Raw genomic sequence first — 27,943 nt, 5'->3', positions numbered from 1 at the left:
GAAACCTGCTGTCGCCACTTCATGGGCGATTAGCAGCAAGGGATCTGTTATATGCACCATCCCAGACAGGATGGTACATACGACGGCCTTCGTTACACCAGTTGTGGAGCAAGGCTAGAACGAAAAGAAGCCCAATGGGCCCGCAGACAGGAATTGATCTTAGATCGATCACACATCAGGGAGTGCTGTACCACTGAGCTACGGTCCTGCCGCCCTCAGAAAAGAAAACTACCTTACCTCAATATGTTTTAAATAAAAAGGATTATATGGATAAATACATCTGGAATAACCTTCGGCCGAATTATTTCAAATTTCATTTGGCTGTTAATTTTTTTTTTTTAAATTGTATACATGTACGAAAGTATTTTATACATATTGAAAGAAAGAAAATATAAGTAATTTGTCATTTTAATAATATAAAAATATTTTATTTGCCGATAACCTTTTAAAATGGCTACAAAACTCAGGATAGTCCCTTTAACATACGCTGGAAGTTAACTGGGCGGTGGAGGTGGGGGTGGAGGTACAAGATGTGGGTTTATCCTACCAACAGCATTCATTTCAAATCGACCAGGGGGTGGGGGAGGGGGAGCACCAACAGGATTATAGATATTTCCTTGAGAAGGAGGGGGAGGCGCGACAGGGCTGGCCATCGTTGCTTGACCAGAGGGTGGTGGTGTCTGCTGCTGCTGCTGCCACGGAGGTAAGTTTGACGGAGGTGGTGGCGGTGCCGACATGGATGCTGGCTGCCATGGAGATGAAGTAACAGGAGGTGGAGGAGGCACAGGAGCAACTGGAAAAAAAGAAAAAAAAAGACGTTTTATATTAAAAGAAAAGTGGACAAAACATCTGGAAAATTTGCCGAGTATTGAAAATAAAGTTTGTTTTGTTTACCAACACCACTAGAGCCCACTGATTTATTCATCATCAGCTAATGGTTGACAAACATTTGGTAATTTTGATATATAGTCTTAGAGAGGAAACCCACTTCATTTTTCCATTTGTAGCAATGGATCTTTTATATGCACCATCCCACAAACAGGATAGCACATACCACGACCTATGACGTACCAGTTGCAGGGCTCAAAATAGTGACCTGTGAAAAGCAGTTAAATTTTTTAGACCTAGCAGGTGAAATAAATATTCACCTGCTAAAAGTACCAAAAAATCACAGGTAACTTTTTCAATATATCATCTGCTATTTAGCTTGTAATTCTGTTATATTTTTATTCCATACTGATCTAAAATACATTTCGGAGATCCACTTCTCCACACACTATCCCAAACCCTTCCTTCACCACATGCTGTCTTATCTTATTTGTAGCAGGACATGCTTTTTCTTAGCAAGCCATATTTCTTTTGCCCTGTTATTTTACTTCCTATTTTGTGTCATGCAGTTGTGGTGCATTGCCTGGAACGAGAAATAACCAAATGGGCCCACTGACTGGGATCGACCATAGACCGATCATGCATCAAGCAAACGCTTTATCACTGGGCTATGTCCCACCCCTTCCCCCCATCTAATGTGACAAGTTAATAATTGACTAGTTACCGTGTGTGTGCTGCAACCAGGGCATCCCACCAGCATTAAGAGGCTGACATGCTGGGGGTGGGGGAGTTGGTGCCCCCCATCTAATGTGACAAGTTAATAATTGGCTAGTTACCTTGTGTGTGCTGCAACCAGGGCATCCCACCAGCATTAAGAGGCTGACATGCTGGGGGTGGGGGAGTTGGTGCCCCCCATCTAATGTGACAAGTTAATAATTGACTAGTTACCTTGTGTGTGCTGCAACCAGGGCATCCCACCAGCATTAAGAGGCTGACATGCTGGGGGTGGGGGAGTTGGTGCCCCCCATCTAATGTGACAAGTTAAATTGACTAGTTACCTTGTGTGTGCTGCAACCAGGGCATCCCACCAGCATTAAGAGGCTGACATGCTGGGGGTGGGGGAGTTGGTGCCCCCCATCTAATGTGACAAGTTAATAATTGGCTAGTTACCTTGTGTGTGCTGCAACCAGGGCATCCCACCAGCATTAAGAGGCTGACATGCTGGGGGTGGGGGAGGTGGTGCCCCCCATCTAATGTGACAAGTTAATAATTGACTAGTTACCTTGTGTGTGCTGCAACCAGGGCATCCCACCAGCATTAAGAGGCTGACATGCTGGGGGTGGGGGAGTTGGTGCCCCCCATCTAATGTGACAAGTTAATAATTGGCTAGTTACCTTGTGTGTGCTGCAACCAGGGCATCCCACCAGCATTAAGAGGCTGACATGCTGGGGGTGGGGGACGTGGTGACCCCCATCTAATGTGACAAGTTAATAATTGACTAGTTACCTTGTGTGTGCTGCAACCAGGGCATCCCACCAGCATTAAGAGGCTGACATGCTGGGGGTGGGGGAGGTGGTGCCCCCCATCTAATGTGACAAGTTAATAATTGACTAGTTACCTTGTGTGTGCTGCAACCAGGGCATCCCACCAGCATTAAGAGGCTGACATGCTGGGGGTGGGGGAGGTGGTACCCCCCATCTAATGTGACAAGTTAATAATTGACTAGTTACTGTGTGTGCTGCAACCAGGGCATCCCACCAGCATTAAGAGGCTGACATGCTGGGGGTGGGGGAGGTGGTGCCCCCCATCTAATGTGACAAGTTAATAATTGACTAGTTACCTTGTGTGTGCTGCAACCAGGGCATCCCACCAGCATTAAGAGGCTGACATGCTGGGGGTGGGGGAGGTGGTGCCGTCAGTAGAGTCGGCAGTGGAGGTCGCAAACCTAGTAAAGAAAATCAACATTTGTTTTAAATGTTCTCAAGTTAACATTTGATATACGATTCTTTTAAGTGATTTTATAAACCTTTAAATATTATTTGCAGCTTCATAAATCATTTGAAATAAATACTCAATTAAGCATGGCTTGCTCTAGGTGAGCAAAATAGTTCGCCAAATTGTCTATTAAACTTGAAAAATTGCACAAATCAACAATTATTTTCTTTAAAATGTCCATTATTACATGAAATTTTTTCGCCAAATTAAAATAAAATTCACCAACTGCTTTCAAAATTTGCAATCGACGAATTTGGCTAGTACCCTGTTAAGATTTGAAAAATTGCACATTAATAGCGTAAGATTTATGAGCCCAATATTTTCACCTGATAGTAGATGAGCTGGTAGCAATGACTGTTTATTAAACAAAATGTTAAAAAAAACAAATGTTAAAACTTCAATTACCAGAAAATCAATTACATACTTATCACAAAACTGGTTATGTTCACGAGACATCAATTTACGAAAATATTATGGTTTGTTTTAAACAATTATAATGTTATATATATATACCACTGGTTTTTATCAACCATACAAGGTGATATAATCCATTTCAGGGCTCACACTGAAGAGAATGTAGTTTTAGCCAATTTTCTAATATTTATATATTATTTGTTTAAAAATTATTCAAAAGTGGCTAATTAATTAATTTTTTTTAGCCAAATACTATATGTTGTAGCGACTTTGTATAAAAATTTACAAATTGGCTAATCTTGCAATGGACAGGGTGAGCCCTGCATTTTGGATAACAACAGTGCATGTAGCTTGGCACAGTACAACAAACAAGCAACTCATGTAGTTATCTCCAATTTTCCCCAATTGTGGACTTACATTTCATAAAACTTACATTTCTACTTAATTTCTTGCTTAATTAAGGTTCAAGCACACTGACCTGGGCACACACCTCAGCTATCTGGGCTGTCTGTCCAGAACAGTGCGTTAGTTGTTAGTTGGTTAGTGGTTATTAAGAAAGAAGAGGATGCAGTGGCCTTACAGCTACCCATCAAGCCCTTAGGGTTGGAGCCGGTACCGGGCTGCGAACCCTGTACCTACCAGCCTGTAGTCCGATGGCTTAACCATGATGCCACCGAGGCCTGTTTCATAAAACACTCTTCAGCTGTAAATAAGAGAAGATAACTCACCAACTGCTGTGGTTGTGGAGGTGACCCCAGTTTGATTGGAGCTGGTCATCTGCTGCCAGGGAGGCATACCCACGTTGCTGGTGGGTGGAATGGTCACCACGCCAGGGGGCCCTATGTTTTGGTGCCTGTGGGCCGACATTACGGGGTTGTGACTTGAAGTCACCTGCGGAGGCATTCCAAGCTGGGGGTTTTGGAATACAGGTGGACTCTCTATCTGTAGTCTCTTAGGAGCATTGTGCTGTGACCAGGGAGGATTTATAGACTGAAAAGACAGAAATTAAATATAAAATAAGATATTTTACATACTTTGTTCATCTCTGATGTTTATTTGACAATTAAAATCAATGTTTATTAATAATAAGAAAAAAAAATGCATTCAAATCAGATTGATAATTTAGTATTATATATTATATTTTATGGCTACATAAGAATAGGTAAAAAAAAGAAAGAAAAAGTATAATAGTACAATGTATATTGAAAAACAAATATCCATTTATACAAAACAATTTTTTTTTTTGCCAACAGAATCAGATGCTAAAATAAAACAAGTTCACATGACATAATAGAAACCATACAAGTTAAAAGAATTCACTCTGTTTTGAGATTTTACCACCTCTGTAAAAAAAACAAGTGGACTAATAAAAGATTTTAAATGTTTGACATTTTGTTTATTAAACCTCTTGTTTTGTATGTGTCACCATTCACCATACCGGCCTCGGTGGCGTCATGGCAGGCCATCGCTCTACAGGCTGGTAGGTACTGGGTTCGGATCCCAGTCGAGGCATGGGATTTTTAATCCAGATGCCGACTCTAAACCCTGAGTGAGTGCTCCGCAAGGCTCAATGGGTAGGTGTAAACCACTTGCACCGACCAGTGATCCATAACTGGTTCAACAAAGGCCATGGTTTGTGCTATTCTGCCTGTGGGAAGAGCAAATAAAAGATCCCTTGCTGCTAATCGGAAGAGTAGCCCATGTAGTGGTGACAGCGGGTTCCTCTTAGAATCTGTGTGGTCCTTAACCATATGTCTAACGCCATATAACCGTAAATAAAATGTTTTGAGTGCGTCGTTAAATAAAACATTTCTTTCCCATTCACCATAACAAATCATGAAAAGAGAAGGAAGGAATGTTTTATTTTAGGATGCACTCAACACATTTTATTTACGGGTATATGGCATTGGATATATAGTTACGGACCACACAGATATTGAGAGGAAACCTGCTGTCGCCACTTCATGAGCTACTCTTTTCGATTAGCAGCAAGGGTTCTTTTATATGCACCATCCCACAGAAAGAATAGTACATACCACAGTCTTTGTTATACCAGTTGTGGAACACTGGCTGAAACAAGAAATAGCCCAATGGGCCCACTGAATGTAATCGAGGACGATTCCTAGATCGATCGCATATAAGCCAAGTGTTGTACCACTGAGCTACATCTTGTCCACTGAAAAGCAAAGATGCTCCTTTACAAATGACAACAGCCCCATACAGGATGATTGCAAAATAACTAAGCAAACTGAGACTTCCTGAAAACAAATGATCTTGGAGGGTTTTTTTCTTACCATGGGGTTTGGAGGATGATGAAAACTCATGGGTGGCCGTGAAAATGAGTTCATTGGTCGGTCGTTTTTCTGTGGAGGCGGTCCCTCACCCAGCTCAGCCATCAGAGACATGTACTGGCAAAACAAAAACAAACACAAGTGTTTAAACAAGCATTCCTCGGAAATTAATGCATCACCTACCATAAATGTTTTGGTGCCCTGTGTTGAATATGTAAGTGGAACTATAAAGCAAGTTTCAATGATCTAGGACTTATAGTTTGTGAGAAACTGAACTAAACACAAAACTTTAATGTTAAAATTTAATGCAAAAGATGAAGCCGTTGGCGCCAGCAGAAAATAAATTTTAAAGGTGAAAGAAATAGATGATTAAGTTTTCTTTATTAACAAATGTGATGGAATCTTACCTCACTGTCCATTTTAGCTTTATCAACTGGTGTTTGGGCCTGTTGAAATCTAAATGTATCTCCAGGTCTAAAAATATCAATAATCAGAACTGTGAATACGTGCTTGTTTTAATGTTAGCAAGAAATGCAACAATAAAGTAAAATAAAAGAAAGTAGGCGACCATTATCAAAAAATTTGGTTGTTTTACGAAGGATTACATTACATTACATTATATATTATTCTCACTACTATATTGCAATTCTCAACATTATATTCTACAGATAATTAAATTCCTGCTACTGTATTGCAATTTTCACAAATATATTCTACAGCTAATTAAATTCTCCTTACTGTATCGTAATTCTCATAACTATATTCCACAGATAATTAAATTATCAATACTATATTACAATTCTCACTACTATATTCTACAGATAATTAAATTCTCTTTATATTATTACTGTATTGCAATTCTCATAACTATATGCTACAGACAATTAAATTCACACTATTGTATTGCAATTTTCACCAATATATTCTACAGATAATTATATTCTAGAGGTGTGTAACAAATTCTCACTTTTTCTCCTTGCAGTCCTGTGCTATATGACCAGCACCACCACACACAGAGCAGATGATTGTGTTGGTCACGATGGTTTGAGCTTGTTGTAGCTGTTTCAGCTTCCTGAAAAATAAAAATGTTTAAATGTTAGTGACTGCTAATTTGGTATCTTAAAGAAACTAAACATTAAAATGTTCCAACTGTAAAAAAAACAGAATTAGGTGGAGCTTTTAAAGATTAAAAAACCCTGAAAAATAATGCTAATTTGTTATATTTTTTAAAGAAACCTAAACATTTTGATAAAAAAAAATTCAACTTAACTTTTAAAACCATATTTGTTATTAAATTATAGAACTCTTAGAATAAGTATTATGTAGTATACCTGAGTGCAAACAAAGCAATCTATTACTACAAGTTAAAAAATATTTTAATTAGCAAGGCAAAATAAGTTCTTACGCCAATCCATCATTTTCCCGTAATGTTCCATTAAGTAGAGCCAGTTCTCGTAGTTGCTGACGTCTCAGATCATTCTGACCTTCTGGAACCTCAATACCTTGACGGATTATCTCTTTTATCTAGAAAGCATAAAATAAAAATTATAATAAAATAAAGTGACCAGCATTTTAAGAGTACTGCTAAAGCAATAGGTGTCCCCAACAGAAGACAACACATTTTTCTCATCTCCTAAGCTCAAGTGCTATAACTATGTAAAATATGGGTAAATTACCTTGAAAGACAAACTTGATCTATAACTGTACACAATAAAGCTACACACACAATTTCAGCTCAATATCTTGATCCATTGCAAAAAAAAATCAAAAAAAATCTGAAAAACTATATGTTGGACATCAAATAGATTCACAGCTGCAGAAACAGATGGAGAAAACACCTATAGTCCCATCTGAATGGACTAATAAATATTCTTCCATCTGGGTCATGCTCGCAAAATGTAATGATTTTTTTTTCTCTCACATTTTCTCTTAACAATATTTTATTCATGTTCATGTGTTAATCAACTTTTAAATTATTTTCTAAAACAGTTAAATGCTTTACTTTCTAAACAATAAAAAAAAGAGTCTATAAATTCACCTTCTCTACTGCCTTGTTGACATTCTCCGGATTGTTTGCCGTCACATACGCATGTAGCGGCTCGTCCTCGCCAGGAAGTGGCTGGCCGTCCTTCCGACCAATCTTGCCTTCTTTCACAGACCCTTTACCACGAATAATTATCTTCGCTCCAGTCTGAATTTGAAAAAAACCCACCCCAAAAACCAAGAATTAACTTTGTGATTAATGACATTTTAACTATGTTGCTTTAAGATAAACCAGCCTGAAATGTCCAGTAAGGTTCACATGCAGAGTGTTGAACTTATGCGAGTTTTCTGTAGTATTACTAAATGCTCATTAGCTTTTTTTGGCATTTAATGTTAAAGAAATGTTAAAGGAATGTCAAAGGAATGGAACCAGTCTAATACTAGTAGTTTGCAGGTGCTCACAGAAAAACAATGTACATACCAAGCAAAGCCCTGAAACAAAATATGAATAAAATAATGTGAACCAAATATGATTTATTTTTTAAAATCTGTATTAAATTTTCCTTTAAAAATATGTTCACTTGGCTATTCTATTAATAAATTGTGGATTGAGTCTAAGTCATATCTTAAGCTTACAAGTACACTTTAACGAACAGAATGAAAGAAATAAATGTTTTATTTAACGACGCACTCAACACATTTTATTTACGGTTATATGGCGTCAGACATATGGCTAAGGACCACACAAATTTTGAGAGGAAACCCGCTATCGCCACTACATGGGCTACTCTTCCGATTAGCAGCAAGGGATCTTTTATTTGCGCTTCCCACAAGCAGGATAGCACAAACCATGGCCTTTGTTGAACCAGTTATGGATCACTGGTTGGTGCAAGTGGTTTACACCTACCCATTGAGCCTTGCGGAGCACTCACTCGGGGTTTGGAGTCAGAATGAAGTCCAGGTTACACATACCTCTTTCTCTAAATTTTTCAATGTGTTTCCTCTTGGTCCAATAAGAAGCCCAACGAAGTTGATGTCAGGATGTTCTTCTTGGGGAATCATGACTTTGTCATTCACACGTATCACTGGTGGTCTGTAACAATTAAAATATTATATTTAAAATAAGTATGTTAATTATTGGAAAAACAACACATTTATGTAAATATTTAACAAAACAGCATCACCTTTAAGATGTGTGAATTACTATTTTACATTAAACAATTCCTAATAACACATAAAATTGGGCTTTTTAAAACTTAGTTATTTTAGCAATAGTTTGGAATTGAATATATGTATATCACATGAACAACTTTTGTTATAAATAAAATAACAATAGAATAGTTACTTTAATTGACACAATACAGCTAACGAGAAACCCATGTGGTATTTTAATTTTTAATTAGTTTCTTAGGCAAAAGATAAAGAAGGTGAAAAATAATGATGACAATAATTATTATCACAAGTAAAATTACTGCTGTTATAGATTTACAGATTTACATGGGCACATGACGAAGCCCATTGGTAAAGCGCTAGTCTGATACACGGTCGGTATAGGATCGATCCCCATCAGAGAACTCACTGGGCTATATCTCGTTCCTGCCAGTGCACCACAACTGATATATCAGAGGCCTTGGTATGTGCTATCCTGTCTTTGGGATGGTGCATAAAAAAGATACCTTCCTAATGGAAAAAATGTACTGCGTTTTCTCTCAAAGACTGTCAAAATTACCATATGTTTGACATCCAACAGACGACGATTAACAAATCAATGTGCTCTAGTGGTGTCGTTAAACTAAAAAAAACGTATGGATCTACATATGGTAGACTACAGCCTATATGTAAGATGACATATTGGCAAGGACTCACTTGTAGTCTGGAGGAGGTTTGTACTCTGCATTCAGTGACATGGCTTCCTGGACTAGACGGTGACGTTCCTCCTCCAGCTTCTTCCGGGTGCGGTATTCACGCGTGTTCAGTCGCTTCCCCTCGTTGTTGTAGATCGGCTCAGGAGATGGCGACCTAATCACACACACACAATTAATACCAAGACGAAACAATTAAATTGTATAGAGAATGCATTGGTGAAACACGGTACCAGCTGGTTAAGAGTAGTTAAGCCATTGCAGGAACACACACAGCAGGCCATTTTTACCATTATGCAGTGGACAATGTAAAATACTTTATTTTTGCGAGATAAAATGTTCGTGACTTAATGAAAATGAGTCAGTTCACAAGCATTTATTTTCGAAAACTCTATCCCTCCTCTTTAATAAAAAAAATGAAGCACCGGTATACTGTTATCAATAATTTTGATGTTTATTGTTTACAAAAGGTTCCTACCCCATGCGCTTTTTCATAATCCTCAAACTTGTTATAAAAACCAAACCAGGAAAAAAATTAAAAAATTGAAGGTGCAATGCCAGCTCAAGTTTCATTTAAAACTATTTATTCCCATCAAAATACTCATTCAGTACAGTTTGTGATTAGCCAAAAAGCTCACGCCAGACTGTTTTGCATTTCCAAATTTTAACATACTGTGATGTTTACTTTTGTCATTTAACCGTGTTGCTTTCACCGACAGCACTTATGAAAGAAAACCACACCAAAACCTTTTTGTGTTAGTATTATCATGTAATATATTTTCTGTACTTATAAATTGTTTTCTTGATATAAAGTTTTAAGTGTTGCATTGTTACTACTAGCCCTGTACAGTGGAAACTAACACAGTCTCAGGTTTAATGGAATGAGGAGCATATTCAGTTTGTTTTAATGTCCAATTTCTGTCACCTTTTATTTTCTTATGTGATTTATTTTTACAAATTATATTCAAAATCGTAAATAAATTCCACTGCGAAAATAAAAGTATTTTATAGTAAGTATGGATATGTGATAAATTATTCATGAGCCACACAAGGCAAGTTAATTATTTTAGCAGGAATCTACACTTTGAAGTGCATTCTTCAATTTAATATATTTTTCATTTTAAATGTGATTGTCAAATTATTATATATTTTTAATTTTAAAAAACTGGTTAAAATTCCAAGGAATATTTACAAAACTAATAACCCAAATTGGCAGGATTTTTTGGACATTTTCCGCGACGATTTAGTCAGTAATTTCTCAGCAGCAGATGGCTGGCATTAAGCATATTACATGTGCTGAATGTTTAATCTAGTATTTCTGATTTAGTATTCCACAATCTTTGTTGTATTTTGCCTGAATACATTACTATTACTAGTATCAGGTTTATAAGACTTAAATTATATGCTCATTTGACAATACAGATGTGTGGCCTCATGGGCTATACAGATGACTGGCCTCGTGGGTTAATACAGATGTGTGGCTTCTTGGGCTATACAGATATGTGGCCGTATGGGCTAATACAGAGGTGTAGACTTTTGGGCTAAAACAAATGTGCTAAAACACTGCATCTCTTTATGATTTCTGAGTTCAGGTAGTTGTGGGTTCCAAGCCCCGAAATGAACACACAAAAAGTGCAGATTACATCATTCACAGCTGTAGATTCTTAAAAAATAATCAAGTTAGACCAGTTTAGTGCAATGTCATAGGAACGGATTAATGCATTACTTTGGAGGGGATGGGTTGAGGGTGGAGGGCAATTGCACAGAATGGATTTCTATTTATTGGGGGAAAATGTATATTAATTCCAAAAATATAATCTTAAAGATACTGCACTAAAAACAGATGAAAATCAACCCCTGTTCCACACCACAAGAAAGCTAAAATTTCCTGCTTTTTGTTAGGGAATATATATTCAGTCATCAACACTATTGTGCTGAGCTTGTGCATTTTAAAAAAAGTTAAATAAAAAATAAAAAGTTTGACATATCTGTATGTGTGAATACTACCCCCAGAGTTCTTGCATCAAAGTTTCACAACTGTCCCAGTAAAATGTTAGGCAGGGATAAACAATGAATGTTAAACTTCAATTTAATAATTTAAATTTAATGAAAACTTACAAATTTATAAATCTCTATTACCGGTAGTTTGTAGAAGTTGCCTCATATATTGTTTCTAACTAATTAATTTAAACTCTACAACATGTACTGCAATTTTACTTTTTTTTTTTAATTAATAAGAATTTAAAGTATTATTAGTTTGTAGACACTGCCTGAGAGATTCCATATACTACGTTTCAGAATGATCCAATCAAAAATCTAGGGGGGAAACAGACTTCAAAGGAAATGTTGACCAGTGGATGGACACTGGACAAATCAGTATTAGAAAAGTTTTGCTATGATGTTATTTGCATGATATTTTTGCCTATAAAATCAATATCTGTCTATTAGACCCCATCCACGTTATGACTAGTGGCAGATAAACCCTTTTCCAAAGGACACTTGAAAAATAATGTTGGGAATATCAAAAAGAAAACATAATCAAAATATGGACCTTCCCTTAATTTTTAACAGTTGTGTTTGGGAGTGAAACAATTGTACAAGATTACTACAGGTTTTCAGGCACTAATCTAGGATTTTAGTAGGAGAAATGACTACTCCCTTCCACGTTCATTCGAAAACATCCCAAATTTTACACTTGGTTCGAAACCGTCATATTTTGTTATTAAATACTATTATTATTATTATTATTATTACTTTCAGTAATAAAATTTCAGCAAGACAACTGAATTAAAAATATAACAGTATTATTAACCGTTATTTTAAAATAAAAGTAATAATTGGTACTTTTTGGCATTACTGTAATGTAATCCAGCTGACAACTGCACAACTGACTGGTCAGCTGAAAATGGTGTGGTAAGCACAGATGTAGTCTTGCACCAAAGCAAAACCAGGGAGCTACTAACACTAAACAAACTGGTGTTGTTAGCATAATTTGGTTTTCAAAACAGTCAGATTAGGTCCAAAATATTACGGCGATTTTAATTTCTGACTACTGTTAACTTGGTCACTGTTGGCTAAACAGAAGCGTCATTTTGAACAGTTAAGATTAGTGCCAGATTTTAAATGTTTAATTCAAGAGACAGCGGGTGAATCATAATTCACAGAGAGAGAGACACGGAAACAAAATGCCAGGAAGGTGTATAGATCTAGCATTCATAGGATATAAAGTACAATTGGAGACATGGTTGTGGGTGCTAATCATCATAAGATGTAAAACAAAATATTGTATACATATATTTAAGTCAAATGACATGCAAAAGAGGGCAGCATTAGGCTCAATCAATCATTACAAACATTACTAGCTGACCAAAGACGCACACAAGTGGAATATAAAGTTAATAAGCAATTAAAAAAATAAAAATAAAAATAAAAAATGTAATCTCAATGTTATTGTGCTGCTTGGTAACCTCCAGTGGGTTCAGATCATGATTCAAGTTGAAAAACATGCATAGTCATTCCAGATAAATATATTAATATTGTAACGGGGGTTAGTTTTCCTCTTCCCCAATTTTATGTTAAAATCTTGAGACAATAAGCAGGGCTTTAAATTGCACCTAAGCTTGAGGTGATAACCAAAATAAGTATTCCCAAAATAAACAAGCCCACATTAAGCACAAACATGCTAACCTCAAAATCAATGGAATGTTAAAATGTAATTAGATTAAAATAACTTGAAATGCATATGTACAACTATTAGGAGATAACCATATGGAGTTTTTAGATTTGCGGGTGTTATGGTCTATTTGATCCCGTAAATGTCATTTTTGACCGAAGGCGTTAGCCCGAGGTCAAAAATTAAACATTTGGCGGGCATCAAATAGACAATAAAACCCGCAAATCTAAAAAATCCATATGGTTATGCCCAGTGTAAACTGAATTGTTTTCCTACGGAACTAACTGTATATTTGGTATCTCTTGAAAAAATACCTGGCTACAGTCTAACTGTAGACCCTTGAATCGTCAACTTCGCCTCTTCCAATTGCTAATGACGTCATTTTCTAATGATGCCATTAGCTTTCCGGGTGTTATTGTCTATTTGATCCCGGAAAAAGAATGTAATTAACCAATCACAATACAGAACATACTCGGAGTCAGTTTACAATTATTAATTAACATTTCTGCACTAAATAGACCTTGGCGTGCTCGGAACAGATAAAAAACCTGTTGCGCCCATATGAGTGGAATCTAAAGCCCTAACAATGGATAAGCGAAGACAGAAAAATTGGGTAGCAGGAAAATGAAAAACTATTTAGAAAGACCGAACACAAAAATGCCCAATGGGTGTCAAATTAATGATTGAGTGTTAAAAATCAACAATGGCAACATGTCAAAGCAAAATGAATTAAGTGCAAAACATTTATAAAATAAACAGGTGTTAAAAACAGGTACGTTGATAAAAAAAAAAATTGCTAAACAGTATGGACAAATTCCCAGAATACAAGGTCTTTTCTGAAAGTTTAAAAAAAAAAAAGGTCTTAAAAAATTAAAATATCTCCAATATTTAAGTCAGCAGATATAAACTGACGAAAGAAAAAAACAATCTTAAAACACACTCTGGCACACTGCTAGCATAAAGAAGTCTTATATGGAATGGAGTCATACCTAGCTTCACGAACAAAAAAACTATTTGGTACAGCAGCAATAACATCCAAAAAAAATCCCCAAAAAACATTCACAACAAAACCTTCCACTCCCCAGCTCTCAAATAATATTAAAAATCAAGGAAAACAACTAAAACCACAGCACTTCAAAGTAAATGCTTATAAATTAATAATCAGTATTATTTCTACAACTTGATTGGAGACAAAATATTAATATAGGTTACTAATTCTGGCAACTGCTATGCTAAGTTTAAAATGATAAAAACGATTACAGTAGTCAGGAAAACCAATTGATGGGTATTAATTAATATATAATGAGGACAGTAAACGTTTTCCCACCAAGTTCCATCACAAAAAGGTTGAATGATTTGAACGTTTTCCTGAAACCTTGCATATCAAGTAATGTATCAAACACCTTTGGTCAGAACTAATTTGTAGTGCTGCAACGATAAACCGGTATACCGCGATAATTGATCAGCTCGATACGAACCGCGGTACAGTTTTGCGTATCGCGATTTTTATACGCTATTTTTTTTCCTTGTATTTTATTTGACTTGAAATAGGCAAATAAACAAACAAAAACCACATCATTTTATTAATTGGTGGTGACAGGAAGTGTAACTATCACGTTAAGCGTAGTCGGCTTACTTGTTGGCATACGAAGAGATAGGTCGGTTATATTTGGTTCTGACTTCTAAACAAAACGTGTTTAATGTCCATTGAAAATAACCAGTTAACGATAATTACAAATAAATGTTTTGTTACTTACACATTATCATTCATTGTTCATTTACGTTGGAATACGGCTACGGCTATCATCTTCAAAGAAATAAACCAACAAGTGAGAATCACACTTCGCTGTTTTTCACTGAACTCGGAATACTTCAGCCGATGTTCAAAATACCTCGGCTAATAACCTCGGCTCTGGTTTGGTCGATCTGCCGAAACATAGCGACTCAATACGTACATTTCCGTGTTAAGCGAGCAGCAACGGAAAAGCCCGATAGTAAGGATTTCCGAATGTGACAATTTATAAATAGTTTGACACCGTTACACCGGTGTTCTAGTAGACAAGTATTGTGTTATAAAATAAAAATATGGCCTAAAACATTTAGCCTGACAGCTGAAACTAATAAAAATCATTAAAAAGTTATGCCTTCTGTTTTCATTAAAAAAAAGACCCAACCCATAAATATTAAATTTAAATAATATCAACTATATTGCAATACATATTGCAATACGGTTTTTTATATCGCAATATATCGCAATACGGTTTTGACCGTATCGTTGCACCCCTACTAATTTGTGCAGTGGTGAGCCAGTTGCAAAATGTCTTTAACACAAGGACTAGGAAATCAAAGTTGATAGTTACTATCAATAAGATATACAGGGTCTAGAGAGAACTGATCTGGGAGGAATCAATCTGTCAACTAGAAGTATACCAAATCAATGCTAGATACTAATTCATCTGCCGGATTAGATTTTAAAAACCAAATAAAACATTTTGAACCTAAATAATAACACAAAATTAAAAAAAAAATTTTAAATTATTAGAAAAATAAGAATTAGCTTATTAAATTTTAATTAAACATTTGTCACAACAATGATAATCAAATTCTAGGTCTAAAAAAATATCACCTGAAATACATAAAATTATTGCATTAACCTGTGAATCAAGATGAATTATAATGATTGATATAATGAAAAAGATTAAAATTATACAGAAACATCAAATCAAACTGGTTCATTTGCTTGAAGCTGCTGGTAAAAGTAGATAGTTATGGTTAAACTGCTTCGTCCGTGTCAAACCTGTCTTCTGGATTGAGTGGAATTCCTAGGTCACCCGTTCTCAGCTTTCGACTAATCTCTTCAATTTGCAGATGAGCTGTAACACAAGTGGTTAGAGTAACAGCATGTTCAGGACAAAAAACTAAAGCAATACAAACCAGCAAATTGGGGGGGGGGGGGGGGGGGGAGGAGGGGGCAGTAATCTCACAAATTAAAACATTTCTATAAATATACATCATACTATATGATAACAAAGCATGTATTTAATTAAATAGAAATAAGAAAATTATTCACTTCATAAATCAAGGTAAATATAAAATTTTACATTTCTAAATTCAAAAGTGCAAATCCCAATAATCCAATAACGAAAAAGTTATAATATCATGTGTCAGCAAATATAATATAGAAATACTGATAAAGAATTATGCAATTCAATATTATTTGTTGGAAATGTCATTAGAGTATAATTTCAGCAAGATTAATATTTTAAAATAAATATGCTGTAATATTTCATGACTTTGGGGGCAAACATGGTGGAATATGCAAAGATTAAAATATTCAGTGAACACTAATATCCAGGGCCACGTTCCATGAAACGATATCAGTGTTCTCGCTGCTCCATTTAAGCGGGGGGATATGAACGCTTATAAAAACAATGGAAGTGGTAGTGTATATCATTAAAATCATTTATCTTGAGTGCCAAATAATATATACACCGCCTTTACAAAAACGAAACTACTATCAGCAGGCGATAATATTTTATCACAGCGATCGATTTATTCGATGGAAGATGGAAATAACAAAAATGTATCCGACATTAGAAGATCACTTTACAAATATCTTTATTGTTTTTCATATATTTTGAAATCTTTATTAAAAATAATAATATTAAAACCAGCAAAACCGAAACTGCCCGTGAATGTCAGATCGATATCATCTTTGGTTCAATTAAAAGACGAGTTTGCTTGTATTTTGTATTTATAAACCTTTTTGCACTTTTTTGTAGGCAAAATAAGGAGTATGTCTTTTCACAAAGTCTACCAACACACAACAATATGGTAACCAAACTACTCCCCCCCCTCCCCCCCCTTTTTTTTTTTTTGCTTTTCGTTTATTGGTTGTTGGTTTTTTGAAGGGTGTGGTGGCAAGCGGCCGCCCTCCTTTAATTTTCACCCAGCGAGAACACTGGATCTTAACCCTAAAGTCACCTTAACTGCACAGCTGAGATATGCACTTAAGGTGATCTTAGCGCTAAGATCGCTTTGTGGAATGGGAACCAGATCAGTAAGAGGTCATACTGATAAAGTGAATAAACAGCTATCGACAATTTTGTGGATCCCAGTATCTAAATATTTTTTATTTAACCTCAAATTAATGTCTTATTTTATGACATAATTATGCTGGAAAATTGTATGTACACCAAGATATATATAGTCAAAGACATACTCTGACAACAAAACACATGATTGATAGTAAGAATACAACAAAGAATATATGTTAATTACAAACATTAAATTAATTGCAGCCATTGGCAAATCCTACAATAAAAAGTTATTATAGAAACAAAATGTAATTAGATTTGACTGAAACACAAAACTCTTCATTAAATATAGCAAGTTTGTGAGAGAAAATATCACCACATCGATATACATGTAAATTATGATAGCATATACACAGGCATGTATGACTAAAAATTGAAAACTGGGGTTCTTTCTCAATAATTTGGTTTCTGATTATCAAAGCTCAGATCTATGATAGATATAATACATTAACATGTTGTAAACAGAAGACCTACCAATATATTGTTTCTCCTGGTTTGCATCCAAATTGCATGGTAAAACTGTCGGCATTCCTGGTATCATGGTTTTATCATCAACTTCAGTATTCCAGCGGCTTTTTTTCTTCTTCTTTTTTTCTGCGCTACCCCAGGCTAAAAACAAAAAGTATTGTGCAAGTCGACATAAGTCAAGATCACCTTCGGTATACAGAGGCATTGATTTTCCATTTCAGATTTTCGCCTTTTTCATTCTAATATTTTACAAAATCCTTTTTTAGCCATTACACTATTTCACAAATTCCTTTTTTATTCTATTTGTAGCCACTTTGTATAAAAATGAGCAAATGTCTACTTTGGCAATGGACAGGACGAACTGCAAATGCACAGTATGATACTTTTTGCAAACGAATGTGCCTGAATGCAGTTAGAAATGTTGAACTTTTCCTGCTTACTAAAGGGTTGTTCATTTTTGTTTACTAGAATAGGATTTGTTTTACGTCCACATTGTTGATTTGTTATTACGTTAACTGATTGCAATCTATTTTGTTTCACATATCGTAACTGAAAAATGTAGAATAGTATTTCTGTAAATATTGTATTGATGTTTTTGTTGTTAGTTGAAATGCAGTTTGAGATATCGATGGTATCTTCGAGTAACTGTAAACCGGCCTATTAATGGGAAATGGTTTCTGCACACTCGCATTGTAATGCACGATCAATTTGATGAAATGTTTTACCGTGTTCACTTTATTGTCAAAATCAACCAACAATTGTTAATATCCATGCCATTTTCTGTTGTGAAGAGATTAAATGCATGTCATAGTCTAATGTTGACCTTCTTCAGCTACTCCTGTAACCAGCCCATTGTTTTCAAGAGTTACACCTAAACGTTTATACAATGAATCTGCAAAGCAGACGCATCTAACAATGACAGCAGTGTAAAACTTTTGTTTATTTAGGGTTGTTTAACATTACACGCCATTTAATATAGTGCACAGTCACAAAATGGCAGTAGTGTATACATTTCCCTGTGTATAAAACTATTTTGAATGTCTAGTGGTCTTTTCGTCATTTGTGTACTTATTTTTGGGAAGGTTTTCTTAATTCATCTAATATATTTTGATGTCAGGGTTTAATCAGGTAGCAGTTTCCTTTGGCATTGTCACGTATAAAGAACATTATAAATACTTGTCATAAATAGTTAGGGTTAGTGACAGTGCCAAAGGAAGGAAATGATTTATTTAACGACACACTCCACACATTTTAATTACGGTTGTATGGCGTCAGGTGCCAAAGGAAAGTCCTTTCTTTAATCATATGCAGATTTCTTAAAACAAGTCAAACGTAAATAGACCACTATGTCTATATGGCAATAATTATATGGGGTGGCCCCATTCACGGTTTTTCATATCATGCCAAATCCATAGTCAGACAGGATTTAATTACGATGTTACGTGCTCAGGAGGGCATCAGGTCGTTTCGCCCTTATTCCCGATCGCCCCGTGTCGTTTCGCCCTCTATACAGGGTCGTTTCGCCCTCATGTTTATGAATGATGAATAAATTTGTTTACGTGTTGCAAATCAGATATAGGTTATCAATGTGTAACCCTTCAGCAACCATAAACACCATTTATATGTATGTTATATTATGTGCAATATTTTTCGCTTTTTTGCAAATTTGCGAAATTGGCCTCTGTATTATCCATTGACGTGTCATGTTTACATCTATGCTGAAGAAGATTTATGATGAAATATTAAAAGGTCCATTTGCTTCAGTTTACATTTAAATACATGCAGTTTTCTGGTTCTGCCATTTTGTTTTTTTATGGAATACTCTTCAACAGGGGTGAAAGACTAAAATATTAATATAAAATCAATGATCTCTAGTGGTATCTTTAAACAATCAAATAATATTAATAATAATAAAATAATATGACGTCATCACATTTGCATTTATATCATAACATGTTATTACATTCAACGGTTGTTATATTAAGTCATATCCTTTCACCCCTCTTGTAGAATATTCCATAAAAAGTCAAAATGGCAGCCGGCACAAAATTAAATGCTTTTTGCCCTATGCGATCTCAGCGAAGTCGATACAGGTGACATGGTTATCATCTAGTATGTGGAATCGGAGTCCGGCGATTTCGCCACCGGTCGATCCCGCCCGAGTGATCTCGTCACGGGCGAGATAGCCGTAAATTCCATATACTGCTGGGCGAAATTGCCGTACTCTATATACATATAAGCAGACGTTAATGTCATTGTTTATTATAATAAATTGGTTATTATAATGATATTTAATTAATGTTTTGGGTTTGATACTGTTCTTTATTCCCAAGCTTTTGTTTTTTCTGTCATTACTTTTGTTCAGTTTACTCCATATCAGCAAGGTTGGGTGAGATCGACGACGTTTTGTGTACCATTTCATTGTACACTTACTTATTGTTTGAGAACATATTAATGTAACAAATTAATAAAATTCAAACTGAAACTCCATCTGTCTGTTTTCTGTCTTCCATACTGTTTACAACAAAGTTGGCCCGACTGACTACTTTAAGCTTATTATTATTCAGTGCATGTTTTGGCTTTGATATTGGTTTCTCAAAAAGTTGGGCGTGGTCGCCGACATGTTTGTGTGTTCCATTTTATAGTACACTTATATATTTGAGAACACGTTAATGTTACAAATTAATAAAATGTCAAACTAAAAGCTTGAGTATGTTTTCTTTTTTCGATATGTTCTTTACATCTACGGTTTTATAGAACTGATCACATTAAATTACCAGTAACAGAAAACTAACGAGATAAGATACAAGGACAGATATAAAGATATATTGCTTATTAGCATTTCACGATTTCAGTTTCATTACAGGGAAATTGTTTCTGTATTTTAATAGTTAATACTGTATTACAGATGATTATAATTCAATATAACAGTTTATGTCTATATGTTGATTAGAGTTCACTATTATTAGTGTTAATCGTCTTTAAAACGGTATGCACAGTGGTCACTGCGAGAAAACTATACTCACAAGAAACACTGACATCGTTTGTTGTTCCAATTAATACAGCATTGTAGATTTAAACAGATTATTAAATTAAATTAATCATCCACATACAATACAATACAATACAATACTAAATTACCCCGAAAACGCGCCTCTGATTAGTCATACAATTTTCTATATACTAGTTAATTACAAAACGAACACCTTTAACACTTTAGGCTACTGAAAATTTCTGTATAATTAGGCTATACAAGTTTCCAGGGAAATTATATTTGCTTGCATAAGTTTATATTATTCGTTATGCTTTTATATTCGCATGTATATATATGCATGCTTTATTATTTACGTTTTTAATGATTAACACACTTCCACCAACTTTGATATCAATCTACAATCTTTACAATAAATACACCTTATTTGATATATTCATTGTACTAATACTGATAAATAATCACAGATTATTGTGTTAGTTAATTGATTAATCCCATCTCGTTAATTATGAGTGTTCATTGTTAAAACTAATTATATAATTAACGTATTCCCATGTGTTACAGGCGACATACGTAGTGAAAGATCCGGTTGACGTATTTCTACGACCACCCCGTCCTGCAGATGTCATAGAAGACTCACTTGTTGAACCACCAAGCTTAATTGTTTAGAACATTTATTAAGCAGAAATAGCGACAGTCCCTTCAATTTACATACACTATGTACATACACCCCAGAGAAGCCTAAGTCCGGACAAGACTACGGCGATTTCGCCCAGCTTCAACCAGCAGGGGCCGTACGGCGATATACAGCGATTTCGCCCAGCTTCGATCGGCAGAATACAAACACTAGCTAACACTTTAACAGGCAAAGACAGAAAAAAAGGACACATCACATTTGATTTGAACATTGTTCGTATCATTTCATGCAGTAAATGATAGTAATATAAACATTTTAAATAATAAAATTCCTCTTTAGTTAGATATATATATAGTACGGCGATTTCGCCCAGCAGTATATGGAATTTATGGCGATCTCGCCCTACTTCGTGGAATCTATGCCATTGTAATTGTTTTTTGAAGATTTATGTCTGGACAAAATGTGGGTAAAATCTAACGAAAAACAAAGCCATTAAAGGTAGGAGCAATTTATTGTAGTTATCCACATTTTGTTTCGGACTTTACGTTTAAGTCTACAACCTTGTTGCCTGTTAGGTGACTATTATGACAAAATTATGGGTAAAATTATTTTTATATACCAAATTTTGCATACTAAAACCACCCCAATACATAGGGGGAAATGACTACTAATGGAGGTCGAAACGACTCGGGGTCGAATAGGAATAAGGGCGAAATGACCCGGAATCGCTCAGGAGACCGAGAACTCATGATCGGTTGGATTTATACCATCGTGTTCTATAACATCACTTTCATTTTAATTTTAACACTAAGACTCAAAAACCAATCTTTGTAAACGACCGCTCGCCTTCCTTAACATGCCTCGGGGATTTGCGTGATTACGTCGAAAATATCAAAATACGCAAGTAACTCGCGTCATTTCGCACTGTGCTCATCAGATATTGAAGTTAAATCTTACACTCTCCGAAGTCCATGATTCTCTTATTTGAATTCTGAGACAACATAATGAAAATCCTCTAGAGATAAATTAAATTTCAGATTAAAACCAGTCATGTAAATATTCTTTGTTGAACAAAAATGTCCGCACGGAAATGGAGTACAGCCTCGATCTCGAAAAATAGGTCATTACAAATGTCCAATATGAAATGTTTGAAAATTACGACTGTTTTAAGGACAGCTAAATTATTTTTCAGATTTTTTTATTTGTAAATATAGTTTTTAAATATTACCGCTATATGCAACATATTTTTATTTTTATAATAAAAATATGCTAGTCTTGATGTGCGGAGAGTAAAAAAAAATTAAAAAAAATAAAGAACAAGAAACTAGTACTAGCTGTTAACTGTACGGTTTTGTGTCATATTAAAATGAATTCTTTATACCAAGTAAAATTAATTTAATAAACTTAATGATTTCATAATATGGCACTTATTAAACATGACCAAATGAAAAATAACTCAGCTGTCATCTTGGAGAACTAGCTGGGTTAAATTTGAAATGTTTTTACTAGAATGGTGCTCCTTGACAAGAAGTAGAATTTACAAACAATAAATTGTTCAGCCCTCAGTTCAGCCAACAAATGTTTCGCTAACGTCCGCGAACTATTTGATTGGTTCCCGACGTGGCCATTTGGTTTAACATGAAGCGCATAAACCAGTCTAGCGGACGTTAACGACAAGCGGTTGACTGAACTTACCCCAGGTTGTTTCCTGATGAAAGCATGTGCAAAGCAAATACATTTTACTCCAGTTTTTTAAACTGATTAAACAGGCGGTGGACAAAGAGACACTTACAATAAATATGGTTAAAGAACAGTTTAGGGAATCTGATGTTGCCAAAAAGATGTAAGTGCAGATTGGGATTTGTCATTTGATATTTTAATATTTTCTGTTAAAAAACAACACAGCATTTCAAAATGCCATTTCTTCCCAAGCCCAGCAATCCCCCCCATCCCCCCACCCCTTCAGAGTTTGATTAGAATAATAATAAAAAAAATCTTGGCATTGTTTTTAACTTTAGTATCCTAAGTACACCAGAATATATCTAGTACCAAACTACAGCACTGTCATAGGAGGACATCGCATGGCCCCCCCCCCCCCACACACACACACACACACACTTTACAGATATTTTGTTTTATATTTGCGTTATAATAGTGTAAAAGGTGCCCCCCCCCCCCCCCCCCCACTTTTTGGCACCTTCCTATGCCACTGTACAGGTGGGTTTATTCAGGACTTTTAAAATATGTTCTGTTTATTCCATTAAAATGCGCAAACATTAACCACATAAAATGTTAACCAACCATTTCAGGTGACTCTCAGTACTGTCAAGTCTCACGCATTCGGTGTGAGACACGCATTTGAACGATGTGTCATGCTTTCACGCCGGTACATGATTTTCTCACACATTATAGCAAAAAAAATAATTATATACCGGTATATATATTTTTTGTTGTTCATTCGATCTTGATGACTGACAAACAAGCCTGTGACTGCTGGTCGGCCCGGTTAAGCATCGTAAGGCATTAAAATCATATAATAGGTGTTCACGTTGTTTATTGGTCAGAATCTCGAACCGTGAACAATTATTTCCCATGCCGGTTTATTCGGATTCACGATGTCGGACTCCGACCTGACAAAATCTCACTCCTTGCGAAAGTTCCAACTTGAGAGCTCTGGATTCTGGCTTTGTGATGTAGCCAAGTCACAAGTGGTAAAGTGCTTACTTGATGAGTCGTTGGTCTAGGATCTGTAGCGTGGTGCATAGAAGATCCCTTGAGCACTACTGATGGAAAAATGTACAGGTTTCATCTCTAAGACAGCATGTCAAAATTACCAAATGTTTGACATAAAATAGCAGATGATTGATAAATCAATGTGCTCTGGTTGTGTTGTTAAACAAAATAAACATTTAACTTCATGGTTTGAAAATCAGTTCACTCCTATCATTATGTGGGAGAGCAGAACTGCTCTCAGTGTACATATTTACAGTGATTGTCAGTTTTTCTGCCAGAAAGAAAATTTTGGGTATGGCACTAAGGAATTGAATGCAACCACAGTCAACGGGGCATGGGGGGGCCTCCCCCAGAAAAAAAATGGGTTAAGTTTAGGGTTAGTAATGATAAGAGTAATTAATTTTGTCAAGAAGTTAACTTAAAAAAAAAAAAAAATCTAAAAAAAATCTGGGTTTGGCGCCATAGTATATAGAGTATGATGCCCGTTTTAACCTCTGGCAGAAACTCTGATTGTGAGTAAATATATGAGTGATATTGGCATGTAACGAGGCAATCAGGTTTTAGTCCATGTGGTTCCATATAGTTTTGCACATGTACGCATCAAACCATAAAGACTGTTTAACATGGTGAATGCACAGTCAAGGTTTATTTTTCATGAACTAACTGCAGCTTTGATATAAGTAGGGGCGGGATGTAGCCCCGTGGTAAAGCACTCGCTCAATGCATTGTCGGTCTGAGATCGATCCCTGTCAGTGTACCCATTGGGCTATTTCTCATTCCAGCCAGTGCACCACAACTGGTATATCAAAGGCGGTGGTATGTACTACCCTGTCTGTGGGATGGTGCATGTAAAAGAATCGTTGCTGCTAATCGAAAAGAGTAGCTCATGAAGTGGCGACAGCGGGTTTTCTCTCTCAATATCTGTGTGGTCCATAACCATGTCTGACGCCATATAAGTTATAACCGTAAATAAAATGTGTTGAGAGCGTCGTTAAATAAAATATTTCCTTCCTTCCTTCCATAAATAAAATGTGTTGAGTGTCGTTAAGTAAAACATTTCTTTCTTTGATACAAGTATTTCAGTTGTTTGTTAATACTGGTAATCACTAATTTGTTTCTGAACTTTATTTGCAGAAGTCATGTCACTTTTGGCATGATGAGCGCGCAGCAGATGCAGAAGGCCGCCCATCTCCAGGTGATAAGCAAGAATCTGTACAGTCAAGATGGTTCCAGGAAACCCATTATCCATGGTGTTCTTGACCACCGGATGGTATGCTAATTCTGTGTATAAAAATATTGGGTCGCATTTATCGCGCCTGTTTTTCTTAAATGCAGGTGTTTAGGCACATTCTAAATGTATGTAGTTACATGTATGTATGATGTAAGACATAAACAGGCTTTGTAAATTCAGCCCATTATGTACTTATCTTGACGGTTGACATAAAAAAATTGAGGTGAGTGAATAACTGTTCCCCTAATTTAGATAATGGGGAACCATTTAAGATATTGAGAATTGTATTTTTCAAAAATAAACAGGTAAAGGAGATCTAAAAGGGAAGCCATTGATAGCTCTCCTTAGACAGCAAGGTCTGATGTATGAGTATATTGAATATATTTGACAAAAAACACTTTATTAAAGAGACTGACCCAAGTTTGCTGTCATTGTAATAGTAATAAAACCATTTTAACAATGAAAACTACACAGAGGATTCGTCATGAGTGTTTTCTAATATGGAAAATATCAACCGAGTCTATACGTTAATTGGTATTTGTCGAAGCTCTGCCAAGACAAATACCGATTAACTAGACGATGTTGACATTTTACATTTTAAAAACATGAGTAGTGAAATTAGCTTCACACCACTCATTTAAACTAGATCTTGTGAAAACATTATGCTCAGGTATACAGGTCTTGTTGGCTTGTAAACAAATGTTCCATTGACAGCAACACATTATACCTGAAAGACTTTGCAGATTTGCATATACCTTTAAATTTGCATATGGATATTATGGGTAAGTTATAGGATAAAAATCCATACTTACTAATAAAAAATAATATATATATATATTATACAAAAAGAAATGAAGTTTGAGTTACCATAGACATTAGGATGATTAGAAACAACTTTAATGTCAATTTTAACTTGTTATACATTATTGATGACATCAGATTTTGAACATCCTGTGGTATATTTCATGGACTAGCTAAACCATTTTCGTCTTGTGTTAGTAAATCTGTTGTGTTTCGGGGCACAATCTTTAACAAGAAACATTGTTCTGTTAGTGTCTCAGTTACACAACTTTAAAATCACAAGAACCACCAATCAGTTACATGGTGAACAATTACATTATAAAATAAAAAATACCATATATCAGTAATGAAAGTGAAAATCAGTTTGTTTTTAAATACATTTGAACCACCAATGTAACACATAACCGTAATTCAAGTGTTTTAGGATTAGGTAGGCCTAACTCATCGGTCATGAGAACTATATTCACTTAACTGAACAATCGGTTACCTAAGTAAAACTCATGTGAACTGACTTCCGGTTACCTAAGATTTTGAAATATTGTCCCCTGTGTTTCCAGGGTACGAGTGAGAAGGATAACAACTGTGAGACGTGTGGTAAAAATCTGGCCGACTGCACTGGCCACTTTGGCTTCATCGACTTGGAGGTACCGGTCTTCCATATTGGTCACTTCAGAACAACCATCACTGTTCTGCAGATGATTTGTAAGGTATATGTTCATTGGTTACTGTAACTATTTGTATTATTCCTTGTCATAGTTTAGAGAAGTGGTGTTTTATCATATATATCCTGTGTTTCTGCAGGAAAGAAATGTTTGAGTATGGATCTATGGAACTGAATGCAACCACAGTCAATAGGGATCTGGTGGTCCTCCCAAAAAGAAAATGGGTTACAATTAGGGTTAGGGTTAAATCATACTGTAATGATAAGAATAATTAATTTTGTCAGAAGGTTAAAAAAAATCAGCAAAAACATTTGTGTGTGGCGCCATACCCGTTTTACCCTCTGGCAGAAACCCTGATATCAGAAGATGCCAGCAAAATAAGGTGGGTGAGACATTTATTAGTTTTCACTTTTCAGCTGTGGGGTTCAGCATATAATATAACTATTTGACCTTCAGAGTTGGGAAGAAGTTTACATCTCCCCTCCCCCAGTACCCTCCCACATCCGACACTTATGTTACTGTTTGTTTATATGTATACTTTAATATATATATTTTTTTGTGTATCTAATATTAATTTTGTACAGTAGCTATTTTCGTTATGTCTCAACTGCTTTGTCTTAAATCAGATTTGTTGACAGGATATTTGTGTAAATCTGGTCTCATAAATGAATTAATCTTCATATTTTTTAATTCAGTATTGCCTGAATCTTGTGTAGAAGGGTTTCATTGTATTTCTATTTTAAATTTTAAAATATCTTTTTTCTTTACTAATCTCTTTTCTGAACAATAAAATATATGTGTCACGACAGTTTTAAATATTTTAAATGTGGTATTTGGACATCATTTCAGATGTGTAGTCACTTGCTGCTCCACGACACTGACAGACGAGTTTTCACCGAGATCCTGCGTCGTCCTGGAATAACATACCTGCAGAGGAAAGCACTACGCAAGAAGATCTACGAGAAAGCCAGGAAGGTCCCCATGTGCCCAGCTTGTGGAGCTTACAATGGTGACTGTGCTGAAACCTATTTAATATACAGTGAAACACCTCTAAAGGGTGTACAACTGGTACATCAAAGGTCATGGTATGTGCTATCCTGTCTATGGGATGGTGCATATAAAAGATCCCTTGGTGCTAATCAAATAGAGTAGCCCATGAAGTGATGACATCAGGTTTCCTTCCTCAATATCTGTGTGGTACTTAACGATATGTCAGATGCAGGGGTGGGGAAAAAACCCTTTTTTTCCCGGTCTGGGACCGATTTTCGATCTCTGA

General features: G+C 35.6%; 2 protein-coding genes across 3 annotated transcripts in view; one reads left to right on the top strand and one right to left on the bottom strand.

The window, feature by feature from the left end:
- Positions 1 to 18: 18 nt before the first annotated feature.
- LOC121378426 (splicing factor 1-like) lies at positions 19 to 22,335 on the bottom strand. Of its 2 annotated transcripts, XM_041506600.1 has the most exons (13): positions 22,198 to 22,228; positions 17,618 to 17,752; positions 15,844 to 15,919; positions 9,378 to 9,530; positions 8,484 to 8,604; positions 7,567 to 7,719; positions 6,934 to 7,052; positions 6,496 to 6,600; positions 5,936 to 6,002; positions 5,532 to 5,645; positions 3,966 to 4,227; positions 2,669 to 2,773; positions 19 to 793 (listed from the first exon to the last, which is right to left on the bottom strand). In XM_041506600.1, exons 1-13 carry the CDS (start codon positions 22,211 to 22,213, stop codon positions 495 to 497), a joined length of 1,725 nt encoding a protein of 574 aa, XP_041362534.1. In that variant the 5' UTR covers positions 22,214 to 22,228; the 3' UTR covers positions 19 to 494. The 2 variants fall into 2 exon arrangements, with proteins under 2 accessions (XP_041362534.1, XP_041362536.1); XM_041506602.1 differs by lacking the exon at positions 15,844 to 15,919 and having other exon boundaries at positions 22,198 to 22,335.
- A 594-nt stretch (positions 22,336 to 22,929) lies between these two features.
- Positions 22,930 to 27,943, top strand: part of LOC121379181 (DNA-directed RNA polymerase III subunit RPC1-like) — a 45,766-nt gene continuing 40,752 nt past the window's right edge. Inside the window, 4 exon segments of the mRNA XM_041507680.1 lie at positions 22,930 to 23,083; positions 25,108 to 25,243; positions 26,563 to 26,712; positions 27,517 to 27,676. Coding sequence (XP_041363614.1) covers positions 23,040 to 23,083; positions 25,108 to 25,243; positions 26,563 to 26,712; positions 27,517 to 27,676 — 490 coding nt within the window. The 5' untranslated portion in view covers positions 22,930 to 23,039.

This window comes from Gigantopelta aegis, chromosome 8 (genome assembly GCF_016097555.1).
Source record: "Gigantopelta aegis isolate Gae_Host chromosome 8, Gae_host_genome, whole genome shotgun sequence".
NCBI classification, from domain to species: domain Eukaryota; kingdom Metazoa; phylum Mollusca; class Gastropoda; order Neomphalida; family Peltospiridae; genus Gigantopelta; species Gigantopelta aegis.
This window is presented reverse-complemented; position numbering and strand designations above follow the sequence as displayed.

What these genes read in the sequence shown, in the direction of transcription:
- LOC121378426 (XM_041506600.1), bottom strand. An exon ending in AAGCTAAAATGGACAGTGAG is followed by an intron (nt 5,646 to 5,935) that starts GTAAGATTCCAT and finishes TTGTTTTGCCAG; the next exon opens with TACATGTCTCTGATGGCTGA. An exon ending in CTCCACAACCACAGCAGTTG is followed by an intron (nt 2,774 to 3,965) that starts GTGAGTTATCTT and finishes TTTCTTTACTAG; the next exon opens with GTTTGCGACCTCCACTGCCG.